The 13189-nt window shown below is 39.5% G+C and overlaps 1 protein-coding gene across 5 annotated transcripts in view; it reads left to right on the top strand.

Annotated features, from left to right (window-relative positions):
* The window catches only part of LRP5 (LDL receptor related protein 5), a 192271-nt gene that overhangs the window by 39646 nt on the left and 139436 nt on the right, over window positions 1-13189 (top strand). For all 5 annotated transcript variants that reach the window (XM_075425033.1, XM_075425034.1, XM_075425032.1 and 2 more), the window contains exon 2: window positions 173-569. In XM_075425033.1, coding sequence (XP_075281148.1) covers window positions 173-569 — 397 coding nt within the window. The remainder of the gene's footprint in view (window positions 1-172; window positions 570-13189) is intronic.

Raw genomic sequence — 13189 nt, 5'->3', positions numbered from 1 at the left:
TTTTTGGTAGTGTGCATTTTTCTCTCATGTGAAATTTCCATATTCCTTCTGCTGTACTGCCTGCGCCACTGATCTGGAGAGAGAAATCCTACTCTGTTGTGTTCATACTCAGTGCTTTAACATCTGTAGAAGCCAATAATACTAACATGTTTTTGTTTTTTTTCTCCTGTAGCATCTCCCTTTCTGCTTTTTGCCAACCGGCGGGATGTTCGACTCGTGGATGCTGGAGGCATGAAGCTGGAGTCCACTGTCGTGGTCAGTGGTTTAGAGGATGCTGCTGCGGTTGACTTCCAGTATTCGCAAGGCATCGTTTTCTGGACAGATGTGAGTGAAGAAGCCATCAAGCAAACTTACATTAACCAAACTGGGAATGTGGCACAGAACGTCATCATTTCTGGTCTGGTTTCCCCGGATGGCCTGGCATGTGATTGGATTGGGAAAAAGCTTTACTGGACAGATTCAGAAACCAATAGAATAGAAGTAGCTAATCTCAATGGAACATCTAGAAAAGTCCTCTTCTGGCAAGACCTTGATCAGCCCAGGGCAATAGCTTTGGATCCTGCTCATGGGTAAATATTAATTTGAGTTAAATGCTTAAATGGATTCTATAGTGATTTATGTTGGGTTTTTATTTCTGAAAAAGAAACACAGCCTTTTGTTTCAGTTTACATTTACCCAAGGTATTTTTCTCAGTATGTGTAGCTGAACATATGTTTGAGCTTAAATATTTTGTGGGAAGAAGTGACAGCCCAGATACAGAGCCAAAAAGAAAAAAATACAGCTGTCCTTAGGTGCCAAGCAAAATATTTAACCGATTGCCTAACTTATTCCATTGCACTTCTGAAAAGTGATTAATTTTCCAAACCTTTTTTATTGTTATTTTCTTGGTTATCTTGTCTGGTAAGTTAAGTTTCATTTGATATGTGATGTCTATTTAATGTGTCTGGTCAGCAAGGTGAGTAAATCTACATGAGCCAAAACATGAATTCTCACTTGCTATGCTCTGGTAAACAAAATCAGGACATTTTTAAGTGGTGATGTTGGATAATCATGTTTTGCTGGCAAGTAAAAGAATCCGGGTGAAGCCAGGGACTCTCAGTCTGCTGCTGTTTTCACAGCTCTTTCCCAAGGATCACTTTATCTTCCTCTTCTGTATGGTGTGTGTAGGTAGGTTTCTCATCTGTAAGAAAATCTGGCATCAACTGACATTTTCACTGAGTCTGGCCTCTTTGCAAAGGGATGCTGAGTTAGTACAAGGTCTTAGGATAAACCACAAATACAATGTAGTTAGTGGTTTGTCCTGCACTGGGAGACGTACAGTCTCTTGAGAAACTACCTTCTTCAGGTGTGTGAGAAGTGAAAATTTAAACTAAGCGACAGAGGGCAACTTAAGATTGCCATGTCAGCAGCGACTGCCACGCTACAGACTGGAACTTTGTCAGGTTGTTTTTGCAGTGGTTCCTGTGTGAGGCTTCCCAGATGAATGTGAGGGTTTATGGGTACATTTATCATTAATACATAAAGGACATACAAGTACTGAATGAAACTGTGTGTACCCAAAGAAACAAAATCCTTAGTTTTGTTGACTCGTCAAATGATGGAGCTGCCTGTATCCTTCAGATAACTGGTGGAAAGGTGCAACCATAATCAGTAAAAGGGAAAGTGGAGTGACTTTGTTGGATCAAAAGACTTTTCAGAACAGGACCTTGTCCTCTTAATCCTGACATCACATGGATGCCTTTAGGTGAAAGGAATTCTTCCCATAGCAAATTGCTGTATGGAAGTATTTAAATAAATCAGCAGAAATCCTGTGTGTATCCTGACAGCAAATAATGTGTGCAGAATTAATTTATGCTGAAGACTAACTTTAGATCTAGAGTTCAGTAGTATAACTTAAAGAGGGAGTAGGTTGTTAAATTGAGTATTTTATAATGAGGTAGATCAAAGAGAGTGCAATGGCACTTTCCATGAAATACCAATGGCAGGCTGACATTTCGTAAGTAGGTGCACTTTGCCTTTTGGCTGTTTTCTTTGAACTAGCTTAAATATTCATGTGACAATACATTTCATGCCATATTATGTGCTTTTTGACTCTCCTGTTTTGAAAAACTGAAGGCATTAACTGGATATTTCTGGTAGTATGTTGCTTCTACACTAAAGGAAATGTGAAATTATTTTTAATGAAAACTGTATTAGAACAACTGGGAGAGAAAATATTGTTGCTACAGGTCAAAAGGAGAGCTCTTTTAAAATCATCAGTGTTGATGGTGAAGTTGCGGTGCTGCTGCGAATCTAATCCTTGTTTGTGTTTGGAAGAAGTAGGAATGCAGTCATGGTTTATTTTGCATGCCTTTGAAAGTCAGTTCTTTGCAGCGATACTCTGCAGCAGTGTAGCATTTCTTAAACATACGCAAAATCCAGTAAGTGTAACAACAGAAGATACTGTTCTGATGCAGGTTAGGTGTCTTACCTTTTTTTTGCCTTTCCAAAGGTCTGTGATAGCCTATTCTTTCCTTCCTGGAGGACTTCTTTACTTCCAAGTATGTTGCGTTTACTCCTTCAGGGAAGATGTGCAAGTATGAACAGTTAGTGTGGAATGGGCTAATATGAGGAACAAGATTCATTTGCCAAAAATGTACATGTCAGCATGTGAGCTGGTCACCTTGAAACTTTCTGGTATTGATCAACAAAATTGCTGGAGATGAGGAGAGAATGACAGTTCTTTTGACTTTAGCTGTGATCAGGTCCTTGGGTTGCCAGTGCTGCTGTTGTGAACATTAGTTCCGTCTACAGGTTGGGGTTTTTTTGCGTTGGGAGCAGCAGCTTTACATGAAACACCTCTATTGGTTTTGTGGCAAACGTTTCTAATTGTTAGCGTGTTTGATTTGTGTATTAATCCAATGCAACAAAGCAACATAAATAAATGGTCTGTGAAAATGCATAATAAAGATACATGTATCCTTTACATTATATATATAAATATATATACATATATATGTACACAGATACATGTATCCTTTACATTATATATATAAAATATATACATATATATGTACACAGTTACATCTATCCTTTACATTATCTTTTACAATTAACCAATTCATCCTCACTGTGGTCTACTAAAATCAGCCTCCATAGAACTGCTCTTCTGAGTAAAAGTGACAAAATCCAGTATTGCACAAGGATCCTGTTGAATTAAAGGGAGATTTGCTCAAAGAACTATCTGATATAGTATACTTAATAAGCCAAAAAATCATACATGGTGTATATATGTGGATAAAACATTCAAATTAATTTGCTTTTACAACCACTTTGTTTCACATGGCATTTCTGAAATATATCATAGGTGCATCTGTGAGGCAGTGATTATTACACTTGATTTAGGCTCAGCTGGCTCTGGGTTTGAGCTCCCCTAGAACCACTTGTTCCTTGTTTACTGGTATTTTCTGGGTAAGGAAAGTTGGTGACAGTAGGAAAAAAGAACCATTTAGTACCTTTTCTTTCATTTGAAAAGTTTTTGTGATCAGATGGCTAATGCAAGTATTATAGCTGACAGAAGAGTAAGAATTTGTGCTAAAATAGAACAGGTGAGAGCACTTGATTAAGTTTGTGGGGTTTTTTTTCCAGATCATGAAATCCAATGAATTTAGACTAGGATTCTTAAAGCTGATGAATGCAGTCTTAAAAGTTGCTAGACGTTTGCTTTCAGTCTGGGAGAATTTCCATATATGTGATTTTGGCCTTTTTGCAGTTTCTTCTAGAGAAGTGGAGGGAAGCTTAGAAAATCAGCAAGAAAACTTCATTAGGTATAGGCCAGTCAAGTTTTCAGAAGAAAAATGGGACAGATAAGCAGTTTGTAAATGCTTAGCCGATACTAGTAGTACCCAAACATGGGTTTTTCAAGAATGCTTCATATCAAACGAATCTGATTTCCTTCTGTTGACAAAATAACATGTCCTTGTGCAGATTGGTGATACCTTCTCTTTTAGCTTTAGTAAGGCTGTTCTGCAGAGAATGGATGGAGGACTCCATTTCATGTTGTGGTGTTCGCAGTGGGATGTTATGCCCAGTGTGGTGTTTTCCTAATAAGTAGGTTTTATTCCTTTTTGAGCATGATTCTTCAAGACATGGACTAAGAACGTATTGAATATACAGTGATCATCTCTCAGTAACGTTATAGATGTCATGACCAAGCTGTAGGGTGTGGGAGATAGACTAGTCGACTTCAAGACATTACTTTTGAAGCCTATTTTTCTGTGATTTTCAGCTGACATTCAAAAGTATGTTTTTTTGGGTGTTTTGGTAGGCTTACTAAATAGCAGGTTGGATGTTTTTGGCATAATGACATTTTTAGAGAGCTTCATCATTTCCACACACAACCTACCTTCCTTCTTTAAAGACAATGCTTCTCTGAAGGTTGTAACTGGAAAGAGAGATGCCCTTGTCATGTCCCCAACAATCGTGCAGAATATTTCTAACATTTCTTTCTTTTAAGGAAAATTGTGAGAGACTATTTCAGATCATCTATGGGGCTCTACTCTTCCCAGAGCTAGTGAAAATTACTAATTGTACAGGATTTACTGGTGCTCTGAGACAGTGTCATAATTAACAGGCAGCTGCTTAATGTGTAACATGGCATTCTTTCCCTTACACCTTAGAGCTTTCTTGCTGGATCCACTATATGTTGTAGGAAACAAAGGAGGCAGAATATGTGGTAAACCAATTATTCTGCTTCCCTAAAATGAAGGATAAACTAAGCAGACAGAGGAGAGTACAAAACATTTTTCTGCAAATTCATGGATGTTATCTTCTGAACATCCGGATTCCAGACCTGGTGTATGTTATGTGAAGATGAGTTTATTTAATGGAAGATATTAGATTAAAATTCTTGGCGCTGTTCTGGAGAACATCAGTGTTTATATACATTCTTTATAGGTGGACCACTGATGGGGGATTCAGTAGTGTTTGTGGTTTATTAAGTTTGAGTTTGCAGCTTTTGTGTAAGTATTTCTGTGTTTTCAGGACAGCAACTTCTAACAAAACTTAGTTTAGTGTATGTAAAGATTATACCCCAGTCAAACTAAAGAGATAGCTCAAATCTGTGCGTCACAGTGAAAAGAACCTAAATATCATGAACATTGTGTGAAGAAGCAGGAATGCGCTTCAGAATCAAGTCCCTATCATGTGTCGGGGCAAGCAAACTTCAGTTTCCTGAAAAGAATTTTTCGAAAGAATGTATGAATGCATCGCCAAAACAAATCAGTTAATTCTCAGTCCTGTAGGGAAGATCTTAGATCTGAACAGCCTAGAATGTGTGTTGACAACGGTCATTAAACCTAGGACCTCTAAATCTATAGCTCAAGGCTTGCTACATTCAACCTCTAACATGGGGCTCTGATTCTAAGAAGCTGTAGCATATCCGTAATCCTTATATCTGATTTTTGCTGCTAAGTGCCAATGAAGTAGTTAGTTCACATTACTGAAGCCTACAGTGTATTAGAAACATCTGCTCTGGTTAATAGAAATCTTGAATTTGTTTCTAGTTGTGTGATGGCGTCGCGTTAATTTGGCAGAAAATAAACCTCCTTACGTTCTAACTGTCTTCACCGGAGTGAGAGGCTAGGTGCGGCTAGGTTTAAATTCTGAGTGATATCCAATTTGCCACTACCAGTCCAGTCGCGTTTAATATGTATATTTAACTACCACGATTCTGGATACACTAATAGCGGTCTGCACCTTCAGTCCAGTCGTGCTCATGAACTGGCACGGCCGCGTTTGGTCGCGTTCAGTGAGAAACTGTGACAACTGGCTACTTAAACAGTGCAGTTTTATTTGTGCAACAGGTATATAGGTTTTTGAATTGCCGGTGACAGTGACTGTCTGCAAGAAAGCACGTGCAAATATAGAACGCGTGAAAAGGTTATAAATAATGCAGCCTGGCTATAGACATTAGGGAGTAACTATTCCCGAGAAAAAAGCGCTTAGTTTAAGTCTCACCCAAGGCGTCCCAAGGCGGGGAGAAGCAAGGCTCAGCCGGTCGGCCAGTCCCGGTTGTCGGAGGCAGTCCGAGGTGGAGTTTCCCTTGACTTGCTCACGGTGTTATCTTCTTCTCCAAAAATCCCCTATTTCCCTGGCTATTTTTATATCCTTTCTACCTTTAAGGTGGAGTTTGAGTGACTGTAGTCATACATACCTTTTATCATGATTGGTGTAAAAATTTGTCGCTTCACATTTTTATGAAAAATCGAGAGTGCAGACTCGAAGAGGGGTGGTCTCACCTCGGAGGCAGGTAGCCTTCGGGATGGAGGTGTGCTTTGGTATTAAAATGATATTAAAACGAGCAAAGTTCACGAGAGGATAGCACTTTGGCAAGGTTTCAAAAACCTTTTGGCTCAGGGGCCAGATGAGCTGCTTATCAGTTCTAGAGAACCATTTCTTCCCGCTTTATCATCACGGAGCAGGGCCACGGAGTCTCCACTCCGTTCTGTCCTCTATGGTATATTGCAGGGAGTTGCTGTGTGAGTGGATTCCTCGCATGCCTGCTGCAGCTGTGTCCCATCCTCAGAGCTCCTTTTGATTTCATGCTTTTCCTCAATGGGTGAACACTGCTACGTTTTTCATATAAACCTTAATTTTCAGATGTAAAACCTTAATTTTACTAATAATTCCACAGATGGCTACTGCAATAGCTTTTGGAGCAAGCTTACTGTTCAAGTTTATGCTGTATTTTCTGTGGTTTGGCTTATCCATCCGACAGTACTGCTTGAGAAGTTTCTGCTCCCTCCATTTGCTGAAGCACAGAGAGCGGAATCAGACATTTGTGAAACTGTTATTTTAAAGAAAAATGACAATTTATTGTCTCCAAAACAACCGTGCTGTCTCGTGGGCTTTTTTGTGTGTGTATAACAGCAGTCTTCACTTGGTGTAGTCACTGGGGTTGTTGAATTGGCCATACCTGAGCTGGCATGGTAACTCTGGTGGGTTGTATAGAAATGATATTCATGGAGGAGGACAGCAAGGACATTTGAATTGGATTGACGGGCTGTTGGAAAGCTGCAAACCTCTTTCTACATTTCCTCCCTCGTTTTAGTTCTTCAGCTGTCTTTCGTGACATGGTGTGGGTCTGTTGGGCAGTGACAGTGCAAGCGGACTAGCACAGAAGCTGACTTTGTTTGTGGAGCAGTCTTCCCCTTTTAGAACAGTAGAGGCTTTGGGGGAAGGAAATAAGATACAAATTAGAAAACAGCAATAAAAAAATTGAGTACAAAGGCTAAAGCTATTAATCATCAGTTGGGGCATTCTGCAGAATAGCCACTAGTTTACAGGTTAAAACAAGTCTAATCAGCTTCTGAACAGCGTTACGGAGGTGTGTGCCATAGCCCAGCCTAACCATTGCTGTAGGATGCTTATGGCAAATTAGCCAAAATCTGCAAGCAATGACTGTCATTGACCTAAGGTATATTTAGCACTGAAGGAAGAAAAGGATTGGATGACTAAATATGACAAATGGGATATTCAAAGTTGGATTTAGAAGGGACAGCTATCAAGATTAGAAAGCTCTCGGTTCAGAGTCTAAAATTAAAAGCCTCAGATGTGGCTAGTTGTTAATCCAACGTTTCCTCAGTGTCACAGCAAAACCATGAACCAGACCTATAGCTGTTCTTACATAACTCGCAACTGTGTTTATAGGAGCACTAAAATAAAACTGCGGTGGTGTTTACTGCTGATTCACCAAGGCCTTGGTCCCATGTCGTGTACTTAAGCATGTTGGCTTTCTGTGCTGAAATCATTGGGGTCTGTATGCTGAAGCCTGATCTGTATGAGCTGCAGTAGACTGAGGCTTTGAATATTTTGATTTAAATGACTGTGAAAGGTGCAATGTTTTTAACAATGTATCATCTGATCTTGTCTCCCTTGGAATAGTTGAGAGAAGGGGGAATACTGAATAAAAACTTGTGACTGCTGCAAATACTGGAGACGAAAAATACCAAACATGATATGGTTAAAGATTATGCTTTTTAGCAACACTTACTTTCACCCGTGGCTACTCATTTAAAAAGCTGAAGGCATCCTGGTTTTGAGTGAAGCATAATTATTGCTGCCTTGAAACCTAGACATTAGTTTATGCCCTGTGTGTCTCTATTTAGTAATTAGCTTAAAGTATAAAATGATTTTGAAGCTTTTGATTAGTTATTTTAAACACTGTAAGGAGGATGAATATATGAGTAGCACAGTTGTTTTCCTAGAATGTAAGAAAAGTACTCAACCATAAAATTGGTTACGAGTCATATCCAGTATCTGGGTATGGCTGTAATTTCTGGGAATTTGAAACCTTTTGGTATGTTGTGTGGCCAAACAGCTACAAAGAGTCTCATGCATGAGAAACTTGAAGTTCTTGTGGGAGGCATTATTTACTCAAATTTTCAGATGGATGCACTTGATGGTGACAGCCTTTTCATAAATATTTCATTGCTCTCTTTTGCCTGTTTCTCCTTTTTCGTGCTTGTAGCTAGGAGTAAATGGCATAAATTGTTCAAAGACCATTTGCTTCATTTGAAAGCAGAGCTGCCTCTTCAGAAATGGCAGAAAAAAGTGATTTACTTCTCCCCACCCCCGGTGAAACGTGTAGACTTCCTTAATAACCCCATTGAACTCACTCCCCTGTTAACACTCTTTTTTTGCTACTAGTTCTGTGATTCCTCATATCCTCAGTCCTGGGGACTCAGGCTTCTTTACCCTGTACACATTCAGTCTTCTTAAGTTGTTTGGGAATCATGGTATTCTTACCTTTTTAATTTTTACGCCTTTTTTTGAGAGAACAAGAGGAACAACAGAATGATTTTTGTTGTCTCAGTGCCAGTGTTTGTGTTGGTTTCTCAGGTGCAGTCAGCAATGGTCTTGTAGCTTTGGCTCTGGGATTAAAGAGATGGTGGAAGCTGGGATTCTCTCTGATTAGAGGACTTGATGGAGCAGTTGATAGCTGCACAAAGGCAGTGTGGAAGTCATGACATATATGACGTGTTGGTCTGGCTGGACTGGCACCATTCTGTTTGTCATGAATGGGTAGCTTTGGTTTAACTCCAAACATGTTTCCAATTTTGTCATGTAAAATTAAGAATTAAGTAGTATAAGCTGAAGTAAGAATTTTTCCATGTAACCTGTTGAATGTGTACTTAAACAGGGTTTTGTTTTTTAAATTGTGTTTAAAATTATAAGCGTGCAAATGAACATGCATAGGTTGCACGCCTTGACAAATTATTGGCTGTTGTTTGAGCGTACTGTTTTGCCAAACATTGAGTTAAACTGCATCATAACGCTGAAATAGATAAAATGCATTGGCTTGAGCTAAATGTTTAAGGGTAGTTGTGAGATCTGGGAGTAAGAGAGCAACCAACACCTTACCTGTACAGTTGAATTACTGTTGTTCAGTATGTTTGCTGGACGCTTGTACTCCATTAAGTCAGTACAATGTGGAGACGTAATTTCTTGGACTGTCCTGACATGCTTTAATCAAGTTTTCCTTATGGAGAAAGGAAGAAATTGGACTTAATTTAGGTAGAGAGAGTTAAGTCAGAGGTTAAGTCATGACTGGGTCTGCCTGTAAACAGCGGAGGGTGGGAGGTATCTCACAAGCTGATGGAGAGAGAGTTCAACAGTTCATTCTGCGCCTTTTGGTGGGAGGATCCCCTGACTTTGAGTTGCTGCAGTGTGTCTTAAAATGGGTTGAATGTAGTTAGATTTGGGCTATTTTTTTCCTTTCCTAAAATAAATCTAAAATTTTGAACGAAGAAGAGGACCTGGGGTCCATGAATTGAATGTCAGCCAGCGATATGCCCTTGCTACAAAGAAAGCTATCAGCATCCTGGGCTTCATTAGAAAGAGTGTTGCCAGGAGATTGAGGGAGGTGATCCTTCCCCTCTACTCAGTGCTGGTGAGGCCATCCCCGGAGTACTGTGTCCAGTTCTGGGTTCCTCAGCACAAGAGAGATGTGGACATGATGATGTAAGCCTAACAAAGGGCCACAAAGATGATTAAGGTATTGGAGCATCCACCATAGAAGGCTGGACTGATTGGGTAGGGATTGTTTACCCTGGAAGAGAGAAGGCTCGGGGGATCTTATCAATGTGTATAAATACGTCATGTGAAGGAGTAAAGATAATGGAACCAGACTCTTCTTAGTGGCATCCAGACTAGATGGATGGATGGGAACTAGAGGCAGTAGGCACAAACTGAAATAGAGGAAGTTCCACTTAGAGGAAAGAAAATACTTCTCTATTGAGAGGGTTATGAATCACTGGAACAGGTTGCATGGAGAGGCTGTGGAGTCTCCAACCATAGAGATACTCAGTACCTGACTGGGCAAGGTCCTGGCTAACCTGCTCTGGTTGGCCCTGCTTTGAATGGTGGGGTTGTAGTAGACAATCTCCAGAGGTCCCTTCCAACCTCAGGAATTCAGTGATTCTGTGGAAGAGCAGCATTTTTTGTGCAAGGCTTGTGACCTCATGAGGTCCTTTCCCTGCCTTGTTTTCTGTGACTCCCTGACTACCCTAGAGTGGTGGTATAATGCTGAGTTGCTTGTGAAGTACTTTCAGTATGAAATAATTTCTTTATATATAATATTTCTTCATCTCTCCTCAAAAATGTCTGGGAAGAAAAGGTTATATTGTGTTGTCTCTTGTACCTTATCTAGTGACCACGAGGAGCAGTTACGAGGGCTGATTTTATCTTCTTACAGTTGTTTTTCTGTTTTCTATAGAGTTTTTGCATACGAATGTGCTGGACATTCTTTAAAAGGGAAAGTGCATAACACACAAAGCACATGCACCTACTTTTTTTTCCAACCAGGAAATCCTGCCAGTGCAGTTTCTTTTTCTCAGTGTATCAGAGGTATTTGCAGTAGTATTGCATTCCGGGTTGAGAATTCTCTTCCTCACCCCTCTGGGTCGTGTTGCAAGTATCTGCTTACAGCTACCCTCCTTCTCCAGCTTGATGTGTTTGGAAATCCTCTTTAGCTCTCTCCCTGAGGATTCTTCAGCTTCACGGTGTCACATAACCTGAGTTTTTAACAGGCTGTTGAAGCTGTACTGAGTGTGTGCTTGTTTACCTTTGAGAAATCACTAGGGTCTCTTACTCCTTTCCATATGGGTGAGCACGGAAAGATGTGGTCTTTCCTTGCGAATATTTAATTGCAATAATATTTGAGCATCCATCAGTTGACAGCCAATTATGTTTTTCCTCTTTGTTCTCAGCTGCCAAATAGTATAGTCTCTCTATATATGTAATGTATATGTTTTAAAAGAGTGAACCTGCCAGAATAAAAGACGTTGTAGGAAAACTGTAGTGGAGAAGGGTACTTCTCAGGGGTTTGCATTGCTTTGCTTTAAATAAGTGTCTTTGAAAACAGTGTGATTAGTTGCAAGATAGCCATTCTTCTCCCTTCTATAAACAACTGGTGCTATTTAATTTCATAGTTGAGTTTTTGTAACTTTAAAGGTGGGATGGGGGAAGTAAGTTTTAAATGTGCAGGCATCTTCATAGCAATTCATAGAAATTTTGTAGCAATTTCCTCTAAACTCCTGTTTTGTGCCCTGGGCTTGTATAAGTTCGAGGACATTGCTGAAGTCAGAGAAGTTTCTGCTTATTTACATCATCTGTGCAACTGGCCCCTTTTGTGTAAGCAGATTATGTAAGGTTTGGCAACTGTACTGCATTTCAGGAGATGGAAAAAGCATTTGGGCAGTGTTGGTTGCTTTTCGTTATGTCCGTGATACCTTCCAGCTCAGACGGCTGATTGGCTGCTCTTTGTTGGCATGGCTGTGATTTCTAATGTTTGCAAAAATGGTGACAAGAGAGATGGAATGCCAGGAAATAAGAAATGACATGCAGCTTTAAAACTGAGTGGAAATGTGGTCTTCATCCTGTTTTTGCTCCTGCACCTGGAATTTTAAAATGAATTGAGCAGGCAAACAAAATAATGAAAGAAAAAAAGAGACCGCTGTTTATGAAATTGAAACCTATGTATTTTTGCAAGGTGCTTTCAGTCCCATTCTTCTGATAGTATTGAATCACCATTTAGGGCCTGATTCAGTGTGGTAATTAAGTATGTGCCAAAACGCTGTGACTTGCTGACTGCAGTTGAACTACATTTGTTTAACTGCTTTCTAACTAGAAAGCTTGGTAGTGAAGCTTGCAGCTGCTATGTAAATGAATTTTACGAACTCTGTTGAGTATGGTATTTATGGCTAGTGGATGATGGACTGTTAGTGCTTCTGTGTTCAAAAAGAAATATACGTTTACATCTTCTCCCTGATGAGGCTTTGGCTTTTGCTCTGCTTTGTTCTTGCTGGTTTCTTTGATCTAGCAAAGTGCAATTCAATTTAGGGACAGAATTGATGCAGTTGTGAAATTATTATTTATCTGTTCTCCCAAAGAAGAGATTAATGAATGTATAATAATACTTATATATTAACAATAATAAATGCCAAATCTCTGTCCTAACAATGTGATTGATCTAAAGTGTACTGAGATACCAAATACTGGGTTTGACGTTTTTAGCTCCTTAAGGTTCTTACGGTATGCCCTGGTCCAATGATGTTTAAAACTGTGTAATTTACATTTAAAAACACCAGCACCAACAATGACATCAACTGAACAAAAAGCTGCTAAAATACCTGCACTAGAGTCTTCGTTATTATTCAGTGTATATCTTTTCAACAGGCTTCCAAAACAGGGAGCATTGAAATAGCACAGGTGATACTGGACTTGAGATTCTTTGCATATTCTGCTGAATTTTCCTGAAACCTTATCTGGGCTGAATATCCAATTTTTTTATCGTGAAATGAAAACAAGAGTGATTGTTAATGTACTGGACACCAGCAAAAAAAGGTTATGTTTGAAAAACAAAAAATTGATCCTGAACTGTCAGCTGTCGTGGAAACATCGATGATGTTTAAACTGTTTCAAAGTGCTTGTTTTTTGTTGAGGTCAATAAGAAATGTGGACTATTGAGCATGTTTAAAAAATAAGAAAAAAACCCCTTCCCCTCAGAAATAATGCATCAGTTACCACTCCAGGCTCCTGAATTAGGTAATCGTAGCAGGTTTAAACTTTATTAAGGTTAATTTAAATCAAGTTGTTTTAAGCCAGTTCCTCAGGTTACAGTGTGCAGACTGATTTTTTTTCTCTGAGA

The sequence above is a fragment of the Opisthocomus hoazin genome, chromosome 7, assembly GCF_030867145.1.
Source record: "Opisthocomus hoazin isolate bOpiHoa1 chromosome 7, bOpiHoa1.hap1, whole genome shotgun sequence".
Classification (NCBI taxonomy): Eukaryota; Metazoa; Chordata; class Aves; order Opisthocomiformes; family Opisthocomidae; genus Opisthocomus; species Opisthocomus hoazin.
This window is presented reverse-complemented; position numbering and strand designations above follow the sequence as displayed.